The sequence below is a fragment of the Pelodiscus sinensis genome, chromosome 4 (assembly GCF_049634645.1).
Source record: "Pelodiscus sinensis isolate JC-2024 chromosome 4, ASM4963464v1, whole genome shotgun sequence".
NCBI lineage: Eukaryota > Metazoa > Chordata > Testudines > Trionychidae > Pelodiscus > Pelodiscus sinensis.
In genome coordinates, this window is record NC_134714.1 from 66,103,517 (window position 1) to 66,124,765 (window position 21,249).

The 21,249-nt window shown below is 41.2% G+C and overlaps 2 protein-coding genes across 4 annotated transcripts in view; both read right to left on the reverse strand.

Annotated features, from left to right (window-relative positions):
* LOC102448831 (cytosolic phospholipase A2 epsilon-like) overlaps nucleotides 1-7,194 on the reverse strand; it is a 40,641-nt gene extending 33,447 nt beyond the window's left edge. Inside the window, exons 1-2 of the mRNA XM_006130349.4 lie at nucleotides 7,061-7,194; nucleotides 4,631-4,706 (exon numbers count right to left, since the gene is read on the reverse strand). Of these exons, the coding sequence (XP_006130411.2) occupies nucleotides 4,631-4,706; nucleotides 7,061-7,084 (100 nt within the window). The 5' untranslated portion in view covers nucleotides 7,085-7,194. The remainder of the gene's footprint in view (nucleotides 1-4,630; nucleotides 4,707-7,060) is intronic.
* A 7,827-nt stretch (nucleotides 7,195-15,021) lies between these two features.
* Nucleotides 15,022-21,249, reverse strand: part of LOC102452763 (cytosolic phospholipase A2 epsilon-like) — a 45,818-nt gene continuing 39,590 nt past the window's right edge. For all 3 annotated transcript variants that reach the window (XM_075927211.1, XM_075927210.1, XM_075927212.1), the window contains 4 exons: nucleotides 20,794-20,985; nucleotides 18,738-18,907; nucleotides 17,792-17,978; nucleotides 15,022-16,599 (listed from right to left, as the gene is read on the reverse strand). In XM_075927211.1, coding sequence (XP_075783326.1) covers nucleotides 16,364-16,599; nucleotides 17,792-17,978; nucleotides 18,738-18,907; nucleotides 20,794-20,985 — 785 coding nt within the window. In that variant the 3' untranslated portion in view covers nucleotides 15,022-16,363. The remainder of the gene's footprint in view (nucleotides 16,600-17,791; nucleotides 17,979-18,737; nucleotides 18,908-20,793; nucleotides 20,986-21,249) is intronic.

Below are 21,249 nucleotides of genomic sequence, written 5' to 3' on the forward strand. Positions count from 1 at the left end.
GACTCAGGGTGTGTCCAATCCTAAAGGAAATTGAGACTCTTTGAGGGTCTGCCACATGAAAGGGGCTGCTCCAAGAGACTGTTTAGAAGCTGTGGCATAACTCAAATCCTGTGGATCTGTGGCAACAGATGGACAAAGAATCCACTTCTAGATTGAAAGGGCTTCCTACAGATTGGCAAAAAAAGATATGGTAGTGCTTGCTATGGTAATTGTGACTGTGATTCCTGCTCCTTTTGTTTGCCCAGTGTCCTCTTTTCTTATTGTTCATCTGGCTTCACAGCTTTCTGCAACGGGAACTCATCCAATTTATGTATTTGCTTCTATAGCAGTAAGGGGCAACCCATTCTAGTGAATGGGCTGCATGAGTGTCCCTCCATCTCAGAGGGTCACGTGTTTGTCCTAATCAAGATGGGCTCCTATGACTGGAGAGTTTTGCTAATTACACTTGTGTACCTAGAATTTGTGGGGTGGGCCAACTGAACTGTAGCAGCCGCTTAATTGGATGCAGAGGGAGTGCACACCTCTCACAATGTTGCCCACCACTGTTCTATAGGGTGTTTCTCATCATGGGGATGTTCCTTGTTCAGGATGTTTTTGAATCACTAAAGCAACCATAACAAATTGTGATAACTACAATGTATCTACTTGGTGGGAGTTGCTAGTGAGGTATCGAGGGACTGGTGCTTGGAAATGTCTGATTAAACACCTTCATCTGGAAGGAGTAATCAGATGATATTATATTTGTTAGAGTTCTAAATGTGACAGATAAATTATACAAAGAGATTGAAAATCTGAGCTGAAAATAACAAAATTAGGTTCATAGTGGGAAAAATGCTAGGTACAACACTTGGAGAAAAAACAACTTTAAATACAGATATTCAGTGGGAGAAAATAGGCTGTAAAGCTCTGATGGATAAAGCCACTTATGGACAATAGATTAGGTATGAGTTTGCAATAGACTAGGTTGCATAAAAGATCAACGTAATTTTGGGCTGCACATACAAAAGCATTACACACCACTGAACAGGAGAAGTAGCAATCCCTCACTATCTGGCTCTTGTGCAATGACTTCTGGAATAGTCTATTTAATTCTAGGCATCACGTCTCCCAAAATAGAGCAACCAGCTGAAGGGAATCACAAGAAGAAGTACAAAATGGAGACAGAATGAAAAGACTGATTTCTGAAGAATGATTTTAAAAGCGAAGTACGTATAGTTCGGTTCAGATATTAGATATTCTATCTACAGGTGTCCACAGGAGGGAGAAGTATTACTCATAATCATGCACAAAATTTTGACACACTATTGAAATGAAACTAAGAGAAGAAAATATTAATCTTAATATTAAGAAATTGACACTGTGGAGAAATCTCCCATGAACCGTGGTGGAGGCTCATCCTTCCAGGATTTAAAATCTAGACCCGTACAAAATGCTAAGAAAATGGACAGTAGGCAGATAACTTGGTGATCTAGTGAAGTCTTCCACCTTTCTATGATTCTATACAAATTGGTGAGTCTTGTGTTCTTTTATATCTTCCTATTAAAATTCTTATGTTGTTACACCCTTCCCGTTTGTTTCTACACAGCATAGGTTACACCCAGTTCCCAACATATAATTTACACTACACTGTCATCCTTGAATTTGGCCCAAGGCATTTGAACACTTTTTAAAAGACAGACATTTAAAAGTTAAACCCTGTTTTAATTTTTTACCAATTTTTACATACTTCATAGGAGGCAGTTCTGTTATAGCCATATGAGATCCCATTAGTACATACAAATTAGATTCTGCGAATTACAGTGAACAAATGTTAGTGAAATTAAATATTCTCATTTTGGCCCCAATCCTACAACTAGATCCATTCAAGTGAACCCACAGATATATTAAGAACACGGAGGGCTTCAAGTGAGGCTCTACACGGGGTCTGTCCTCATTGTTTTAGTTGTACGTGTGGGACTCAATATAGAAATACTTCACACAGGATTATTTTCATGAAATGTTGTAGTATTGAGTACTAGGAATGGTGAGTGGGGAGTTATGTGAAGACAGAATCACATGTGCCACCATTTTTTTACTGTCTAATTTCAATCTTGTGGACTAATCATCTTCACTCATGCATTAATAAGCACAGATAGTCTGCAACTCCTACTTGCAAAATTTCCTCAACATTTTTCAGAACATCCACCAAACCAATCAGTTTACCACAATCACTTCCTGCATATTAATATCTGCCTCAGAAGGGGTGATGCTTTTTGATTTCAAAACTTTATTTCATTTACTTCTTGATCTTTTGCACATAGGAAATTTTTTTCTGGAAGTCTGCTGTTCATCATATGAAGGGCATGTCCACTCCACCAAAACTCTCCTTTTACAAGCATCATTTCAATGTTATTTGTGCAACTTCTTATTATTCATGATTTTATCTTGCCACTTTGTGTGAATAATAGCTTAGAGATGTTGATGAAATGGTTTCAGCATTTATTTGCATGCAATTACTTGCCTATGTTTCACAGAATAAGGTGGAATGGTTGCAGCATGGTAAACAAATGGTTCCAGACATAAAATTGTTTTCTGTTATGGTGTCAATATGCATTTTATATTCACACACTGACTTTAACAGGCAGCATGATCTAGTGGAATAAATATAAGACTGGGAACTTGGAACTCCTGACTTCTAATCCTGGCTCTTCCAATACCTAGTCCTTTATCCAAAGATCTTCTTGAATTAGAAAGGACAGTATCCAGTTGCTAGGAACTCCACACATAGACACACGAATCAAATGCAAGGAAGGGATAAAGATAAATGCCTTACCTCACTGAAGACATTTACAGAAAGGAAATGGAAAGATCTGGCAAGGGAGTATGGTAAGTCAGTACAATGCAAGGGTCCATTAGAGGGGATTTATGTGGGGAGACAAACCTAGAAATATCTCAACAGGGAGAAATATTGTTCAGACCCTTAGACGAGCTCAATCTCCTCAAACAGGATGGAGATAAGGAAGGAACTCCCTTTTCTGCTCAGAGAGGTCCTGAATTCCTGCACTGGGCCATTGGGAGAAGGAGCCTGGGAACTCATTTTTTGGCTCTTCTCTCCTTATGCTCAGCAACAGGAAAGAGGTCTGCAGGAACATGAAATTCTACCTAATTACTTCACTCCCCTTCCATAGTGAGTGGGATGAGAAGGCTCTTCTTCCCACCCATTTGTCAGTGGGAGAAACCCTTAGGGGACCCAAATAAAAACCCCATATCGGACCCTCTAGGTTGAATTATACATGGGAACCCAAAACTTCTGGATGGTTGCAATCCTATATCATTTTATCTGAATCAAGGTAGTCAGGCCTGCTTCATGTGGCATTCCTGTTTCAGCCTCTCTATTTAAAATAGTTTCACCAATAAATAGGGGAGACGCAAGAAAATCCATATGAGAACAGAAGTGAATTATATTCCTTTTTCTTCTCCTCTAACATAGTATCATCTGTTCTCTTTACACTATGGTTACCTCAGAGGGAGATACCTTCAAACACAAGCTCTGCAAGGTTCCCCTCATGGGACTTCCCATCAAAGGCTGAGGTTTGCCCTCCTGAGGAAGATATTGGGAACCTGGCCCATAAACCTTGCCAACCCCCTGGAATCTAGTGGGGACACACAGCTATCCACGTGCAAGCCTTGTACCTCAGCATTGGTTTCAGATTCCCTGAAACTCTGCCATGGCTTCCTGATACTGTGTGTTCTTGGAAGCCACAAAGCAAGGAACCCTGGAGCTGGTGCCTTTCCTTCTGAGCCCCACCCTCCTTAAAAGATGTTCCTCAGTCTAAAGGGTATTTCACAGCACACAAGAGATCATGAACATCCCCCCTTTCCCCCCCCCCCCCCCCCCCACACACACACACAGGTCCTGCTCTTGAACCCCTGGACCAACAGAGACCACTCTGTGGTGCTTTTCAGAGGAATGGCAGGGAGACCAGCACTGTGGAGGTGCTTGACCCTTCAACCATCTACCTGGGGAGAGTCACACAGGGAGAGTCACACAGAGACGTTCCTGTCTGTGCATACTCTGGGCTTTGGTTCTCTTGTGCAGGAGAGCCAACAGCCTCCACGGGCCACTAGGGTTATGCTTTCCCAGAAAGGGTGGAGCCTTGGGCAGATGGGACAGAGCTGGGCCGGCCAGCCCTCCTCATCACCCAGAGCACTTAGAGTGCATGATGCTCTGACAGCAAATTAAAGTAGCAGTAGCAGCATCTAGGAGCCCTGGGCCCCTTTGAATCACCAGGCCCCCAGGACACTGCCCCTTCTGCCCTCACCATCAGCAGGTCTGCTCTTGTGTGTTTTAAAGTATTATTGAATCTGGCAATGCTATATGGCTTCTGTGGGACAAGGCACTCTACCAGAAATTCTTGTTGTCAGCGTGGTAATTGGATTTAGAATTTCACTGACAAAGGCTCTTATAATTTGCAATGTTTTGCAAGCATACACTTGGGATCTAGGTATACCATAGAGATGCCTCGATGCCTCCCTCTCCCACATTGTGTGTGTGTGTGTGTGTGTGTAACCTGTATGAGTGTTTATGTCGCTTGGTTATATATCCAGTATTTTCACACCTTGGATGTTCTAAGACTGGAGAAATACTCACCCAGGTCAGCCTTCCGCAGATTTTTCATTCTGATAATTTTTACACTGAGCAAGTTGCAAGGAGAGGACTCCATCTTCTGAACAATGTCATATAAAATTGAACATAGACAGAAAGAAAGAAAGAAAAGATGAATCAGCTATAGTGTCACCTTAAATGTTTCAATACTAATCACTGAAGACATGTTCTGCTTCTTTCTCTGTGCAGGTTTATGGCCATGTAGATCCATTCTGTGTATGAAACCAATGGTCAAACCTCCAGTTTTCCCAGATTCTTCCCTTTCTATTCTGGATGAGCTGGGGGGAAGACTCCATTTTAGAGGTGTGAGATTATTTACTATAATTTATTCCATTCACTCAATCACTAAAAAGGGCTGGGGGAAGATTGTATTAACCAATAAATATGACAGATGTGATTTAACATCTTATGATGCAGTGACATGGAAAAATAGATGATGGTTCAGAAGAGTATTTTGTTGTTTTCAATACCAGTTAATTTACATCATATAAAGACACCAGTTCCAGCAATGTGTGTGAATGCAAAGGAAATCATTCCACATCCACCATAATTGGATTAATACCTTACATTGCAGCACACTAACTATTAGTAACTCACTGAACAGCATTCCTTTTGTTTTGAGCTCTATGGCATCATTAGTTTTTAAACTGGTGGATTCCGTGCAGAAGCAGAGTGTTCTGTTCCTTATTGACTCTTAAGTGACATTTCTAATACCCTTTACATAGAGCTGTCACTAAAAATTACTTGGAAATGTAATCTATTTGGGAATTTTGCTCTCTCTCTCTTTTTACTTGAGATTTTCATAAGGAGCACATGAGTCTGCAACGGCTGGCAATTCATATCCAAGTTCAGTAATTCCACATGCTGAACCAGGGAGCTCCAAAGATCAAATCATTTTAATCAAAAGCTCTGTAGCTACTACTCATCAGAAGGCTACACACAAATAATGTCCACATTCTGATTTGATGTGTCTACTTTGCATACTGCACACTCAACAGGAGATAATGTAGCAGAACAAAAAATGCTATAATCAATTCTGTTGATGTTATGCACCATATCCTCAGCTGATTGAAATCATCATAATGCTGATGATCTGGCCCATAATATCAAGAGAAGTGGATCTGAAATACTCAGATCTTCTCCCCACCTTTTTTTTCCCTTCTCTACCCACTCATAACCTATTTATTTCAAAACTGGACCTTTAATAACTCCAATCATCTGAAGAAGTGGATTGTGCCCATTCCCACAAATGCTCATGATACCAACAACATGTTTTTGTTAGTCTTTAAGGTGCTAGAAGACTATTGGTTGTTTTTTAAGTTTTTCCTATAGAACTCAGTAAGTCTAACTGACACCTCTAGAATTCCCTCCCTCAGTATCATTGTTTGGGGCAACTTTTCCTTCAAAGAAAGAGCCAGAAAAAAATATTAGTCCTGGAAATAGCAGGAAATCACTGGAAACTGAAGGGCACTTAATAATCCTGTCAGAAATGTGAAATCTAGGACAAAACTCTTATCTTGGATAAAGATCAGAGAAACATGGCACTCATCCACAAGCACGGGGATAGAGGGTAAAGTTCCATAAATGAATTTCCTTTTAAAAGAATGAAGATTAAAAAAACAATCTAAGTTCCATGCTCCAATTCAAACAAACAAAAAAAGAGAAGGAACTTCACAATTAAAAAAGAATAGAGGAAGGGATTTAAAGCAGAAACATAAGAACATTTCACCTATGAAGCTGCGAATGCTGCTATTATTAATTAATTATTCAACTTTTTGGTGCTGAGCAAATTCAATTCCTTCCTTCATCCTCAGTAAAAATATACAAAAAGCTAAGCCATTTTGTTCTCCTGGTATTTTTTGCATAAGATCAATGTTTTGCATTGGACTGTGTATTGATTCATCTGATGCTTGTCTGTCTACCTTTCATAATGGATTTCTTTGCATTTTTCATTTTTAAAGGAAGCAAGAGAGGACAGTGGTAACATTGAAAAGGAAATATCTTCAGTTTCAATTTTTGGTATAAATTCATTATTGCAGTGTCACATGTTGACTCAAATTTAGAGGAGCTCATTAACCCCTTACATGTTTTAACCGCTGCCCCAGCTCCCATTTATTATCCCGATGTGTAAAAAACTGATTCATTTTTGAGTATGTAATTTCTTAAACTGTACCACCACCATGTCATCTAACTACCTGGCACAGAGTTACTGTATTAATTGATCGAGTTGGAGGTATAGAGCAAACAAAAAACCCACCCCACGTGCCTTCATTGCTATGAAAGAAGGTGGTGTAGGGGGAAGGCATCTCTCAGCTGTATCTAGAGAATGAATAGCAAGCCTGCCTACTGTAGGCTTGTTCTGTAATTAAAGCAGCACATCTGAATCTCATAGAATCTTATTGTGTTCTTACTTACCTGGTATGAACTGGCAGACCCCATTGTGGTCTTTGCTGCATTCAAGTCAGAGGCTAAACGAGGACCTTGAGTGTAGGTCGCAGAGCAGAATGTGACTCCCGAAGTAGGCTTATACTCTTTAAACAGGTAGAAGTGAATGAGCAGGTGTCTTATAAAGTGACTCAGAGCCCCTCCCTTCTTCCATGACTTCTAAAAATTAAGTAATTCCCACCTCCTTCTTCCTATTAGGTATGGGAACTGGAAAGATTTCCTTTGCAGGTATAGTGACTGGGGGAAGGGACAGTGCAGGAAAGGGGCCCCATCCTAATTATGGGGGCCTAGCATATAGAAAATAAGATTGTGTTTTTATACAACTCCTTTAATTATAAGCAATGCCAAAGTGCTTTTCAAACTAAAAGAGAGAGGAAAGGGTGCAATGTCAGGATAGGGGTTTACTATAGACCATCAAAATAAGAAAGGTTAGAGGATGAGACATGTCTAGAAGAGAGAATAAAAATAACCAAAACACAAGACTAAGTAGTAATGGGGGATTAACTACACTGATGGGGGAATAACAACACTACAATGATACCTGTTGGAAAAATAATATGGCAAATTACAAAATGCTCAATAAGTTGTGATAACGTACTAGGGACAACTTTTTCTTTCAGAGGATGCCGGAAGTAACCAGAGGGACAGACATTTTAGTCTCAGAGGTCTTTAATTACTTGAAAATTAAAAAGGAATCCCACAATAAATAAAAACATGGGTGAAATGCTAAGGAAGGACACAAAAGTATATCACAAGCACATAGGGACAAAACCAGAAAGGCTAAGGCACCAAATGAGTTACACCTAGCATGGGACAAGACAGGACAGAAGTTCTATTCTAAGAAAATCGTAGGTCCTGTATTTTATGGGTTTGGTCACTGAGATGCCCTTGTGACTGTGACTTGATGTGCTGACGCACCACTCAGCCCACCTTCCTGCCCTCATCACCCCTCAACCTTCAGGCCTGCTGGTATCTTCTAAGCATATTTCCATAAAGCATATGGATAGCTCCATGATACTCTTACTTAGGGGAAAAGGAGTGCTTATAACTCATGATAAGAAGGCAGCTCGGATGTTTAATGGCTATTTTGTTTCAGTCTTCACTAAAAAAGGTAAATTGTGACCAGATATTTAACACAATTATTAACAGCAAAAAGGGGGAAAGACTATAAGCCAAAATAGAGAAAGAACAGGCTAAAAAGTATTTAGATAAACTAGGGGGCTGTGCCCTCTGCTCACTATACTCACCTACCCCTTTTCCTCTCCCCTTCCCCCCGACTGCTTTCGCTTCACTGAGAGCGCCTATTGATGTTGATGATGTCATTCTGTCACCCAGTAGGAACATTTGGTCTTCCAGCAGGAAAAACTTTTTTATATATAGAGGGAGAGATTAGATGTACAAAAGTCAGCAGGGTCTGATGAAGTTCACTCTAGGGTACAAAAAGGAACTCATTGAAGCAATCTTGGAACTGCTAACAATTAACTGAGGACAAATGGGTTAGGACCCAGAGGACTGGAGAAGGGCAAACATTGTACCTACCTCTTAACAAAACAAAACAATATAGGCCAGTCAGGTCTGGAAAGATACTGGAACAAATTATTAAACAATTAATGTGTAAGAATTTAAAGATTACTAGAGTTATAAATAATAGTCACCATGGTTTTGTTAAGAACAAATCACGGCAAACCTATCTAATTTCTTTCTTTGATAAAGTTGCTGGCCTTCAAGCTGGGGAGAAGTTGTAGACAGAATACATCTTGCTTTTAGTAAGGCTTTTGACACAGTTCCACATGACTTTCTCCTAAGCAAACTAGGGAAATATGATCAAGGTGAAATTACTGTAAGTTGAGTATGAAGAATAATTATCAATGAACCACTATCAAACTGGGAGGGCACATCTCGTGTGTATGGGCGGGAGGGTAGGGGGGCGCATTGCAGGGGATCTGTCCTGGATCCAGTATGTAGTATGAGGACAAACACAAAAGGCACTTGTGCACAGCAGGGCTAAAGCCAAAATAAGCTATGCAACTTGATCTACGTCACTTGTATAGCTTAAGTTGAAATATCTTATTTCGGCTTTTGGCGCTGTCTACACAGCAGGAAGTCCGAGGAAGAACACTCTTCCTCCAACTTCTCTTTACTCCTCATCAAATGAGGGTTACAGGAGATAGGGTTTGTCTACACTACCCTCCTATTTCGAAGTAGGAGGCTAATGTAGGCATACCGCACTTGCAAATGAAGCCCGGGATTTGAATTTCCCGGGCTTCATTTGCATAAGCCGGGCGCCGCCATTTTTAAATCCCGGCTAGTTCGAACCCCGTGCCGCGCGACTACACGCAGCACGGAGTAGCTAGTTCGGATTAGGCTTCTAATCCGAACTAGCTGTACTCCTCATGTAATGAGGAGTACAGCTAGTTCGGATTAGAAGCCTAATCCGAACTAGCTACTCTGGGCCGCGTGTAGCCGCGCGGCACAGGGTTCGAACTAGCCGGGATTTAAAAATGGCGGCGCCCGGCTTATGCAAATGAAGCCCGGGAAATTCAAATCCTGGGCTTCATTTGCAAGTGCGGTATGCCTACATTACCCCGCTAGTTCGAAGTAGCGGGGTAGTGTAGACATACCCTCAGAGTGAAAAGTCCTCCAGCTCTATATTATTTTGACATTGTCAAAATAACTGCTTGTAGTGTAGACGCGGCCTATGTTCTTTCGGAATAACATCAGTTATTCTGAAATAACACTGCTGTGTAGATATACACAAAGAAATATGCTTTAAGTGGCAACTAGAGAACTTACTAAGCTTGCTGCAACACATGTTTTGTCTTCTCTGGTAATTGCAAATGACTAGATATCCTATAACCACTCTGCACCTCCCTTTCTTTATATTTAATTGTTTTTTAATTGTTAACCCGTGGATATACAGACAATTCAAAACAAACTTCCAATTCTTTATCAGCATTACATTACTGTTTCCCCTTATCAGGTGCATTTAAATAGTCTTGAGAAGTATTCTAAATACCAAGTCTTTGAGGGGATCTGATCATTAGTCTTTCACACCACGTTCTCACTTACATTGAGTTTGTGCTTGCAATTCCCCACAGAGGGGCCTCACTTCCTGATAGAGTATCTGCCAGTCAAAGATTTTTTTTTCATTGTGTCTGGAAAATGTTGAAGATGGGGGAGGTCTAGGTTGGATATTAGGAAAAACTATTTTACTAGGAGGGTGGTGAAGCACTGGAATGGGTTATCTAGGGAGGTAGTGGAATCTCCATCCCTAGAGGTTTTTAAGTCTCAGCTTCACAAAGCCCAGGCTGGGATGATTTAGTTGGGGTTGGTCCTGCTTTTAGCAGGGGCTGGACTCAATGACTCCTGAATTCTCTTCCAACCCTAAGATTCTATGATTCTAGTCTTCCAATTTTATTGTCCAGTCTCAGTTCTGGTAGTGTTTTTCTTCTGTGTGGAGTACTGACGCCTTGTTGTGGCAGGATTTATATTTCAGCAGTCTGTTTTTAAAATGCCTTCAGTTCAGGCCATTTAGGTTTTAGCTGCATTGGCACCATTTATAAAAGTGTCCTTAGTCATTTTCCTGTCAGAATTCTGTTGGAGACGGTCTAGATGCAAGCAGCATTGACTGATGTGGCAGAGGTACTTTATTGGAATCCACTGATTTTTGCAGAAGTCTTTTTAAAATTTGCAATGCTTTCTCCATCTCCCCATTGCTCTGAAAATACTGTAGTCTATTAGAGTACATCTTCAAAATAACGTAGTCTGCGTCTACACAGCAGGCAATTATTTTGAAATACTGTCAAAATACTGTCAAGCTGGAAAATAATAATAGAGATGTAGCCGTGTTAGTCATATTTACTCTGCTGACACCATTATTGGACCTAACCAATTCGGTTATAAGATCAAGAATACATATTCCTGCTCATCCAGAAATATAATTTATGTCATAATGTGCCGACAGTGTCCGTCTGCTGTGTACATTGAACAAACGTCTCAGACACTTCGCCAAAGAATCAATGCACACTAAACGGATATCACACAGTATCACAAAGAAAAACAGTTTCTTGCCATTTCAACCAGAAAGGGCATTGTCTCAACGACTTGATTACCTGCATCCTGCTTCAAAGGCATTTTAACACCAGACTTGAAAGAGAAATCTCTGAACTGTCATTCATGCTTAAATTGGAAACTTTATGCTGGGGTCTTAAAGACACTAATTATCTTACCCATTACAAAGATAGCTTCCCCACTTATCACCTCTAATATCATTAGCTCATAGACATTTACCTCTCCCCTCCCCCTCGTCCCCCCTCTGTTCTGAAATTTGATTTGTCCTTTTTATGTGTGCATTTTTTTTTATTGTATCCCTTTGGTATATGTGCTTGTGACAATTTTCTTCCACAATTTGATCTAAGGAAGTGGATCTGGCCCATGAAAGTTCATCACCTAATAAACCATCTTGTTAGTCTTTAAAGTGCTACATAGTCCTGTATTTTGTCAAGCTGGAGGACTTCTTACTCTGACTCCTGTAATTTAAAATGAAGATATACCTGTCTCCTAGAACTGAAAGGGACCTTGAAAGGTCATTGAGTCCAGTCCCCTGCCTTCACAGCAGGACCAAGTACCATCCCTGACAGATTTGCCCCAGATTCCTAAATGGTCCCCTCAAGGACTGTGTTCACAACCCTGGGTTTAGCAGGCCAGAGCTCAAACCACTGAGCTATCCCTCCCCCCATTGTATGAGGAGTAAGGGAAGTCGGAGAAAGAGTGCTCTATTTCAAAATAAGTGATGTGTAGACACTCCCAATTTTGCAATAAGCTACACAACTGATATAGCTCAATTTGCATAGCTTATTTCAAGTTAAGCCCTGCTGTGTAGACGCACCCTTAGTACAAAGTTCAAAATCAAACTCTATTCAGGCTACAAATATTTCAGTGGTAAACTGAGGTGCATTATCAGATATAACTACAGAAACTCTAATGTCTTGCAGATATTTATTTAGTTTCTGGATGACTTGTACTGATTAAGCTTGTGTAAGTTTAGCCCATTCAATACATCTAGAGAAGTTACTAACTACAATAATGTATGTGCCTCCTTTCCAGAAAAACAAACCTGTGATTTTCCACTGCCAAGAACATGCCAGCCAATCAGAAGCAGGCCATCACCTATTCAAATATCATTTTGGCCCGGCCAATATGGCAATAGATTTATTGGAAGTTGACCCTTTTAAACCCACCTTCTTTGGCAGAGTTCTGTCGGTTTCTGGAAGTTGTCATCTTTTAGCTGCTGGTGATAATGTTTCCTCCTGAATTGTTCCCATTACTCTTAGTGACCTGCATGCTATTACGAAGTGTCCCATTTAGAGGACATCTGCTGCATTCTGCCTCTTTTGCTAGACATTATGGCCAGCTGTGGCTCGGTATCTTGCCACATTTTTCACAGTGTCACTAGGCTTCCCTCCTATTACAGTTATCACTCTGATAGAAATGTAGCCGTGTTAGTCTGGGGTAGTTGAAGCAAAATGCAGGACAATGTAGCACTTTAAAGACTAACAAGATGGTTTATTAGATGATGAGCTTTCGTGGGCCAGACCCACTTCCTCAGATCAAATAGTGGAAGAAAGTAGTCACAACCATATATACCAAAGGATACAATTAAAAAAAAAAAGAACAAATATGAAAAGGACAAATCACATTGCAGAACAGAAGGGGGATGCGGGGGGGGGGGTGGGAAGGGGGAGGAAGGAAGGTAAGTGTCTGTGAATTGCTGATATTAAAGGTAGGGAGAGTGGGATGTTTGTGAGTTAATGGTATTACAGGTGATAATTGGGGAAACTGTCTTGGTAATGGGTGAGAAAGTTCAAAGACTTGTTAAGTCCCTGTTGGCAAGTGTCGAATTTTAACATGAATGACAGTTCAGAGGATTCCCTTTCAAGTGCAGATGTAAAAGGTCTTTGTAGCAGAATGCAGGTGGCTAAGTCATTTAGAGAGTGTCCTTTCTGGTTAAAGTGGCAAGAAACTGTTTTCTCTTTGTGATCTTGTCTGATATCTGTTTTGTGGGCATTAATCCTTGGCGAAGTGTCTGAGATGTTTGTCCAATGTACATAGCAGACGGACACTTTCGGCACATGATAGCATAGATTATATTTCTGGATGCGCAGGAATATGTGTTCTTGATCTTATAACTCACTTGGTTAGGTCCAATAATGGTATCAGCAGAATGAATATGTGGACAAAGCTGGCAACGGGGTTTGTTGCAAGGGAAGGTACCAGGGTTGGTATTAGTGTGGTATGTCCTGTGGTGGTTGGTAAGAATCATCTTGAGGTTAGGTGGTTGTCTATAGGAGACTATGGGTCTGTCTAACTGTGCACTTAGAAAAAGAAAGATTATAGAGAATAGCAGCAGCAGCAGCATCACCCATGGAAAATGTTACCTTACCTGGTATATTTGTGCTTCCTCTGTTAACCCAGAAGCCATCAAGAATCTCTCAAAGCTCCAGCAAGACCAACTGCCTGAGTTGCCAAAAGCAAACTTCTCTGACTCCAGCAGAGACACTGTACTTTGAGACAAGTGTGCCTCCTTCCCGAGCTTCCTTCCTTTCATAATCTCCTCCCTGATTTTCCACTTGCCCCACTCACTCACCACTCTGAGGGTACGTCTAAATTACATGGCTCCATCGACGGAGCCATGTAGATTAGTTTACATGAAAAAGGGAAATGAAGCTCCAATTTAAATAATTGCTGCCTTTTTTAAATCAAAATGTCTGCTGCGCTGTGTCGATCAGCTGATTGTTGGCACAGCCTGGTAGCCTAGACGGGGATCTGCCGACCTCAGAACCCTTCATCAGCAGATCCTGTAAGCCTCATTTCACGAGGCATAAAGGATCTGCCGACGAAGGGTTCTGGGCTCGTCAGATCCCCGTCTAGACTACCGGGCTGTGCTGACAATCAACTCATTGGCACAGTGCGGCGGCCCTTTTGATTTAAATGAAGCGGTGATTGTTTAAATCACAGCTTCATTTCCCTTTGCTATGTTGCCTAATCTACATGGCTCCATCGATGGAGCCATGTAGTCTAGACACACCCTGATAGTCTGGGTGGAGGGGTCTCTTTTCTTTCCTTTACTCCTTCTTTAGAGAAAAGGGTTCACTCTTTCACGGGAACACAGGACAGTAGGAAATGCCAGACCGGATTCTATTTCCCAACAGCGGCCAGTACCTGAAGTTTATGGGGCACTAAATTAGAGCTGTGTGAGGAAAGAGGTTCTGTTTTGTGGAAGATTTGGATTTTTCAAAAATTGGTTTCATTCTGAATGAAAACCAAAAACTGAATCATTCTCCACAAAAAAGAATACAGCCCCAAGGCTGTCCTGCTATGGGGTTGCCCCAGAGTTGCACTAAAAATGCTAAGGTTGCTGATTCTGTGTAAGTCTTCCAATGAGCTACTCTAGGTACACAGTCCCTACTGGGATTCCAAAGAATCTGGATGGAGCGCTGAGCTGCCACAAAGCCATGGACTCTGAAAGTCCAAGGTGCCAAGAAGCTGGATATGTAAGCTTCTAGGAAAATGGTCAGCTTCCCGCTAAACCCATCAGAATATCAACTAAATTGAATCTTCCCCACACAATGGTTCAATTTTGCTAAATTAACATATTCAGAAAAAAATATTTTAGCAGAATTTTCCAGATCCAGTGTAAAATTCCCATAAAACACAATTGTGCAATAGTGGGCTTCTGTGAAAAATTCCATCCCGACTTTAAGCAGTACGATAGCGTCTTGTACCCTGAAGCATAAGGACTTCTGTCCCCATATATGTTTATCCTATCTAGTATAACAATGGATGAAATTCTGCCTATGCCATTGAAATCACTACAAACCTAAATCTTTCTGCATTCTTTACTCCCCCATACAAAGAGTAAAACATGTACCTTGAACCTGAATGTGTTTTATTTCCAATTAAGAAACAAGCAACAAAAGTACATATATATAGATTTCCCTGAGAGAACACACAATTGTTGCTGACTCTTATGTACCATGTCTGATCCGAAACACAATTACAGCTGTCTCTGAACCATCCCTCTAGGAGGCAAGAAGACTCCTCAGCATGTTTAGGTTCAGATGACCAAAAAACAGGATTACAGCATATCCTTTCAAGTCCTTATCTTCTGCATATGGGTAACTATTATTATGGCCCATTTCTCCTCATCCAATACTCAAGTAATTCCAATTGACTCTCTCCCAACACAGTTTCTCTGAAGGAAGAGACTTGTTTTTTGCTCCCACCCATGTCCAGAAAATTCTTCTAGATGTGCAAGAACCTATCCATCCTACCTAAATATGACCTAAATACACTCCCATTCTCACAGTCAGTTCACAATCAACTCACTGGCTTTGGGGTTGAAATACATAGCAAGAATATGAACCTTTTAGCAGCAGGTAGAAAATACCTGGGGTTTTCATAGAGGCTGCAAGCAAGGCCTTATGGGCATCTCAGCCCAACTGCCTATTGGTAGCACTGGCTGGGAGAGTAATTCATGATCTAGCTGCTACAGGATTGTGTGAAGGTAGTCACCAGCAACTATGATCCCAGAAAATTATTATTGGATAGTTGAGGGAGAAGAAGGGCAGTCCCAGCACAAGACTATTTATAGCAATAGTGGTGGCCACTTCTCCCTGATCTTCAGGAGGTGGTAAGTTGAGGGGCCATCCAGCTCCAAAAGAGGTTACTCTGGTGGGATGAGGTATTTTAGTCCACTTGGGGAAGGAGAAGAGAGGTGTTTCCACCTAAAGGCTGGGCAAATTGAATACTTAGGACCCATATTTTTCCAGTCAACATTTAGACACACAAATACATGGTGATTTCCAAGATATGTTGAGTTGCACATTCCTAACCATCTGCATGCTGCCTTATGCATGGTATCCTATGAAAAAACACACCTTGAAGAACTCCTTTAATAATAGCATTTTTAACAATCTGTGTGGCAGTGAAAATGAGTTGAAACAAAAATTACTGAAAAATTACTAGTGGTCCACAGAGGCATCATGAGGCTACTACTACATATATAACATTGGCAAGCCATCTGAAGGCTTTGGTTTCTCACATAGTAGAAGACATAAGAAATAGAATCCTGGGAGATTAAGTCTACTGAATAGTGACTATTTTATTTGCTGTTTCTTCCATTCCACTGCTGTGCATAAGGCCCGAACAATCAAGTTTTCATTATTCAGGATTCCTTAGTCAGTCATTGTCATCAGATTAGCAAAATTCTCTTCATTTATTGAAAGCTCCCTTGTAGTATATGGGCACTTGCTGTTTCCTCCGTTCCACTGCTATGCGCAGGGCCTCAACAATCAGATTTTCATTATTCAGGATATTGTAGTCAGTCATTTTCACCAGTTTGTCAAAATTCTCTTCAGTAAATGAGAGCTCCCTTGTAGAATATGGGGAACAGGGACTGGAGACATCAACTTTCCCCTCCTCCATCTCTGTAGGGCTGCGTTCCACACCTAAGGAAACAATGTAGCAAGGTTCACCAGTGCAATATGACTTCATTTTGGGGCTTTTATCAATTAACAAGGTAAAAATTGACCTGTGAGGAAGATTTCTCTCTAGCGAGTCAGCTCACAGAGTTTGTTGCCATAGGGATATACGAGTATATCTATCAAAATCAAGTTTTTTAATCTCTATATCACCACTTCCCAGAACTGATGAAAACCAGAGGATGAGGAAGAACTCAACATTCTTGAGTTACAGGGCTGCCCTCTGAGTATCATTTACAGGGGACCTACATGAGGCTGCACATATCTGCTTCCCCAAGCTAGAAAGGAAGATGAGCAAAAAGAAAATGGAAGTGGCAATGGAGAAGTGCTTCTCACCTGACTCAAAGCTACTGTAGTGTGAGAGGATGCGGGTAAGTCCTGTCTTCCTAGGACAGCCTACATACAGAACCCCTCATTTCCAGTTCTCCCTCCCCACCCCACCCACACCTCCCAGAGCAAGGATTTAAATGAAGCTTGTACATTTTCTTTTTATTTGAAACGCCCCCCCCCCCCAAAAAAAACCCCAAAATTAATCTAATTAAAGACCCAAGCCACATTGGATACATTTTCTAGTAATATATATTAATAAGTGTTAAGCACAAATAGCATTAAATACAAATATTATAGCAGTTAATATGGCCTAAATTGGCCTATTGGGGTATAGCAATAAACCTGAATTGCATTGGTTGGTCACATGAGTATATTTCATGACAAGTCAAAGCATGGTCAAGCAATTGACTATGCATTTTATCCACAACACTGAAAGCAAAGTTCTCAACCCATTGAGACCCACATGTGTGTGATGGGTCATTACATTAGTGTAAAAAAACCAAAAAGACGTAGGTGTCAGTGAAACTGGTGGTACTAGGCTTTGTTTCAACAGGATAGTGTTTCTCAGACCTTCCATTTCAAGGATTTGCATTTTTTATTAAGTTAATTTACATTTACACAGAGTAAGACAACCCCATACATGTGAAAGATAGAAATAAAGTGTGGCTAAAATGGGCATTGTGCCTTATAAAGATGAATGGATTATTCCTGACCATGGAAAAGTTGATTGTACTGAAATAATACAGCCAACAGAATCATCAGATATGAAATGGGCAGGATAGGCTGATAAAGCAGACTTTTTTAACATTACTGACTACAGACAACTTACCTGGAGCTTTGTATTTTTGGAAGGTGTCATTTACTAATGGGAAAAAAAGCACAATAGGAGCTCTTGGACACTCAGCATCTTCAAACAGATAGCACTCCTTTAGATTGCACCTGTCTTCTTCACTCAGCTCAATTCTGGGGAAGGGGATTCCCTGCTTCGATGAGTACCTCGCAATTAGGTCCAGAGGCTAAATCGTCACAGAATACAGATTTTAGAACTCAAAGAAGGGATAAAGACCAGGATTTCCTGAAACACAGTAATTAATCTTAAACTGCATTTCTATATGTAAGGGGTTACACAGGAATTCCTGCGGGAACACGTGAGATTGAGGAAGGACTATATCATAGACGACTGATGCTGCAGTTTAGTTTGCTCCATGCAGTGCTTTCCACAAAATAGGAAAGCAAGCAGCTACAGTAGTATAGATTCCACAACCAGCTGAAAGCTCAAGCATTCTTTTAAAAACTCTAGTAAGTAAGAAGATACCATAAATAGATTTAGAAATGGAGCATCTGAGAGGAAAGCATGAAGAGTGTATATAACTTTCTAACATATTTATATGGGCCCCATCATCTAAGTATTTGAGCACGTCACAACCTTCAGTGCATTTCATTTCATATCACCCCTCTAAGATACGGAAGTGCAAGTATCCCCATCTTCATAGATCAAAGGATGAGGCACAGAAAGGTTAAGTGAAATTTAATAATTTTAACAGAGAATTAGAATTACAGAGAGTTTCAATTAAATAGTAAATTTAGGCCACAATTTCTGAAACAAGGAACTGTGCCATTATGGGACTAATAGTGCAAATTAAATGAAGTTTCATTCTCCTGGAATCAATTTCCTCTTCTAATGTTATAAAGTTAGTAATTTTGGCTACTAAATGCTAAAGGTTTTGAGGCAAATGGCCATAGTGGGAAAAACAAAGAATAATTTGACCCCTTACCAATGTCTGAGAGCAACCACTGTAATTTAAATGCAGGATGATATCCACCTTCCTCTGAGGTATCAAGAGTGGTGGGTAACTGGTATTGATAAAGAATCCAGTATCTGCCAAGGATAGAGGGTGCTCTGCTGTTTCAGTTAGTTGATTAGAAAGAGTGTCTAGCACAGTGTCTGAAATACAAACATGTCTTGTTAAAACTACCATAAGAATAGAGAAGATGTTTCCCTGATGACAGTAAAAGGATCAAAGAGAACAAAGTAGAATTTTACCTCTACCCCGTTGCTTCCCATGGTTGTTGACACATTGTTGTAACACAGTAGTTCAGCCTTGACTTAGAGGAACAAATCTCTTATTCAGAAAAACTTAAAAACAACAAATAGTCTAGTAGCACCTTGTAGATGGTATCATGAGCTTTCGTGGGCACAACCCACTTCTTCAGATGACAGGAGCGGTGGAAGTCCAGATCCAAGAATAAATAAGAAAAGGAGGGAGGGGATAGGAGAAGGGAAAAAAATGGAAGGGAGGAAGAAAAAAAGAGACAGTGAGTAGATAAGCTTCAGAGGGATAGTCTAGTAGCACCTTAAGGACTAAATAGTTACAAGAGGCTGATAAGAACCATTAGTTTGCACTTGGAAAGGAGGATGACCAACAACAGATTGACGTTTATTAGAGAATGTTTAGAGACAAACAATACATACATTACAATAGACACTTTTTGGAACAAGTATGGCTGAGTGAATGGGTACATCCGGTAGCCAGTTTGGGTTACTGCGGTAGGGGGGATCTAGCCCCTGGGGGCCTGGGTTTACGGCCCATGGTGGGGCGTTTGGGCCCCCGGGGGGGCCCGCTAGCGGGGTGCCTTCCTCCTCTGGAATAGTGTCCGAGGCCCTTCATTGAGGAGCGCGTAGAGTAGGTTGTTCCCGAGGGACGGGGAGGCGCGTGGCGGGGGGGTTTGGAGCGTGGCTAGTTGTGAGCCCATAGTGAATAAAAAGGGGGGATGTGGGGCCCCGGATGTAGTCGGCCAGTGGGGTGGTTATCTGGTTAGCGGATGGGGGGTTTGGTGGGGACGCTCATTCTGTAGTTGGACCGGTGGTTTAAGTGGGTTGAGTGTTAGATTTGGCGAGGTGAGCGTCGCACCATTAATCAGGTTGTGGGGACGTTGCGGGGTCAGTATGCATGGGAGCGAATGTGGGGACCCTTGGTCGGGGACCAATTACGTGGGTCGCACATTCTGGGAGGGCGAGCGTGCCTAGGTTGCGTCTTGGAGTTGGGTGGAGGTTCTAGAGATCTATGTTTTGGGGAGAGGGAGAGGAGGTACAGCTCATCCATACACACACGCTTACACCTACACGTTCACACTCGCAGACACGCATCCATATGCACGGGACAAAGTTGGACTGTGGTAGGGCCTAAGGGGATAAGATAGGGGGGGTTAGTAAGGGCGGGGGGAGTCTAGTGATTGGGGGGGGGGTACAGACATCAAAAACCATTAGCACCTTCATTGTTCATTTAAGTGTGGAAGATCATATGCGAGCCATCCACAAGCCAAATACACAGAGAAGGGTTGGAACTTAACTTCATTCACAATTCTTATGCAAATGGTATGAACAGGGATATCTGATGGCTAGTTAGTCATGTTAGTCTTTAAGATGCTACTAGACTATTTGTTGTTTTTTAAGTTTTTCCTGTTTCAGAGTAACTCAGCTATCCCTCTGAAATTTCTTATTGTTCATCCCCTTCTTAAGCTCCTCACACTGTTTTCAGTCTTTTTGTCTACCTACTTTGTCCCTCTCCTTCCCAACTTTGAAGTCACTTCGCCTGGTGACGAGTAATCCAACAAAAAAATTACTTGGGACCCACCCAAGAAATTTCACCATGAACATTCAGCCCCGTAACACACCAGCAGACTGAACTTTAGCTCAAATTTCAATGCCTGAGGATGGGGAGGTGGAATTTAAACATGAAACCCACATACTCTCCCCACCATGCAGCTTGCCTCATTGCATTCTAAACCATCACAAAATATACCCCTGCAAATCATGCTTTATTACTGTGCCTTTCCATGTAGAAAACTGTTCATTCTCCAGGTACTCATTGTGCATCTGGAAGCCCCTTAGAAAATTGGGGCATTCTGCAATTGTTGGGCGCCCAGTTAAGACATCCCGGAAAGCAGTAGCAAGGGGGCCTGCAGGAGTCAACATGCGAGTCTCTGTCTCATGAAGCTTTGTGTACAGAACTGGATCTTCCTCTGCAGAAGGGAGAAATAAATTTTAAAATGCTTACTTTGTCTAGACCAATGCTGGTGGGTCTCTACAGCAATAATAATAATTATGTCAGTCATACATTTCATGACTGGCCAACCCACAAAAAATAATAAGCTATATGTCACATCAAACCCAGAGTGGGAGCAAAATGATTAACAAACCCCACCAAAATCTAGTAAATTAAATGAACTATTGCCCACCAATGTAACCTTAAGACAACAACTAAAATTTTAGACTTAACCAGAATG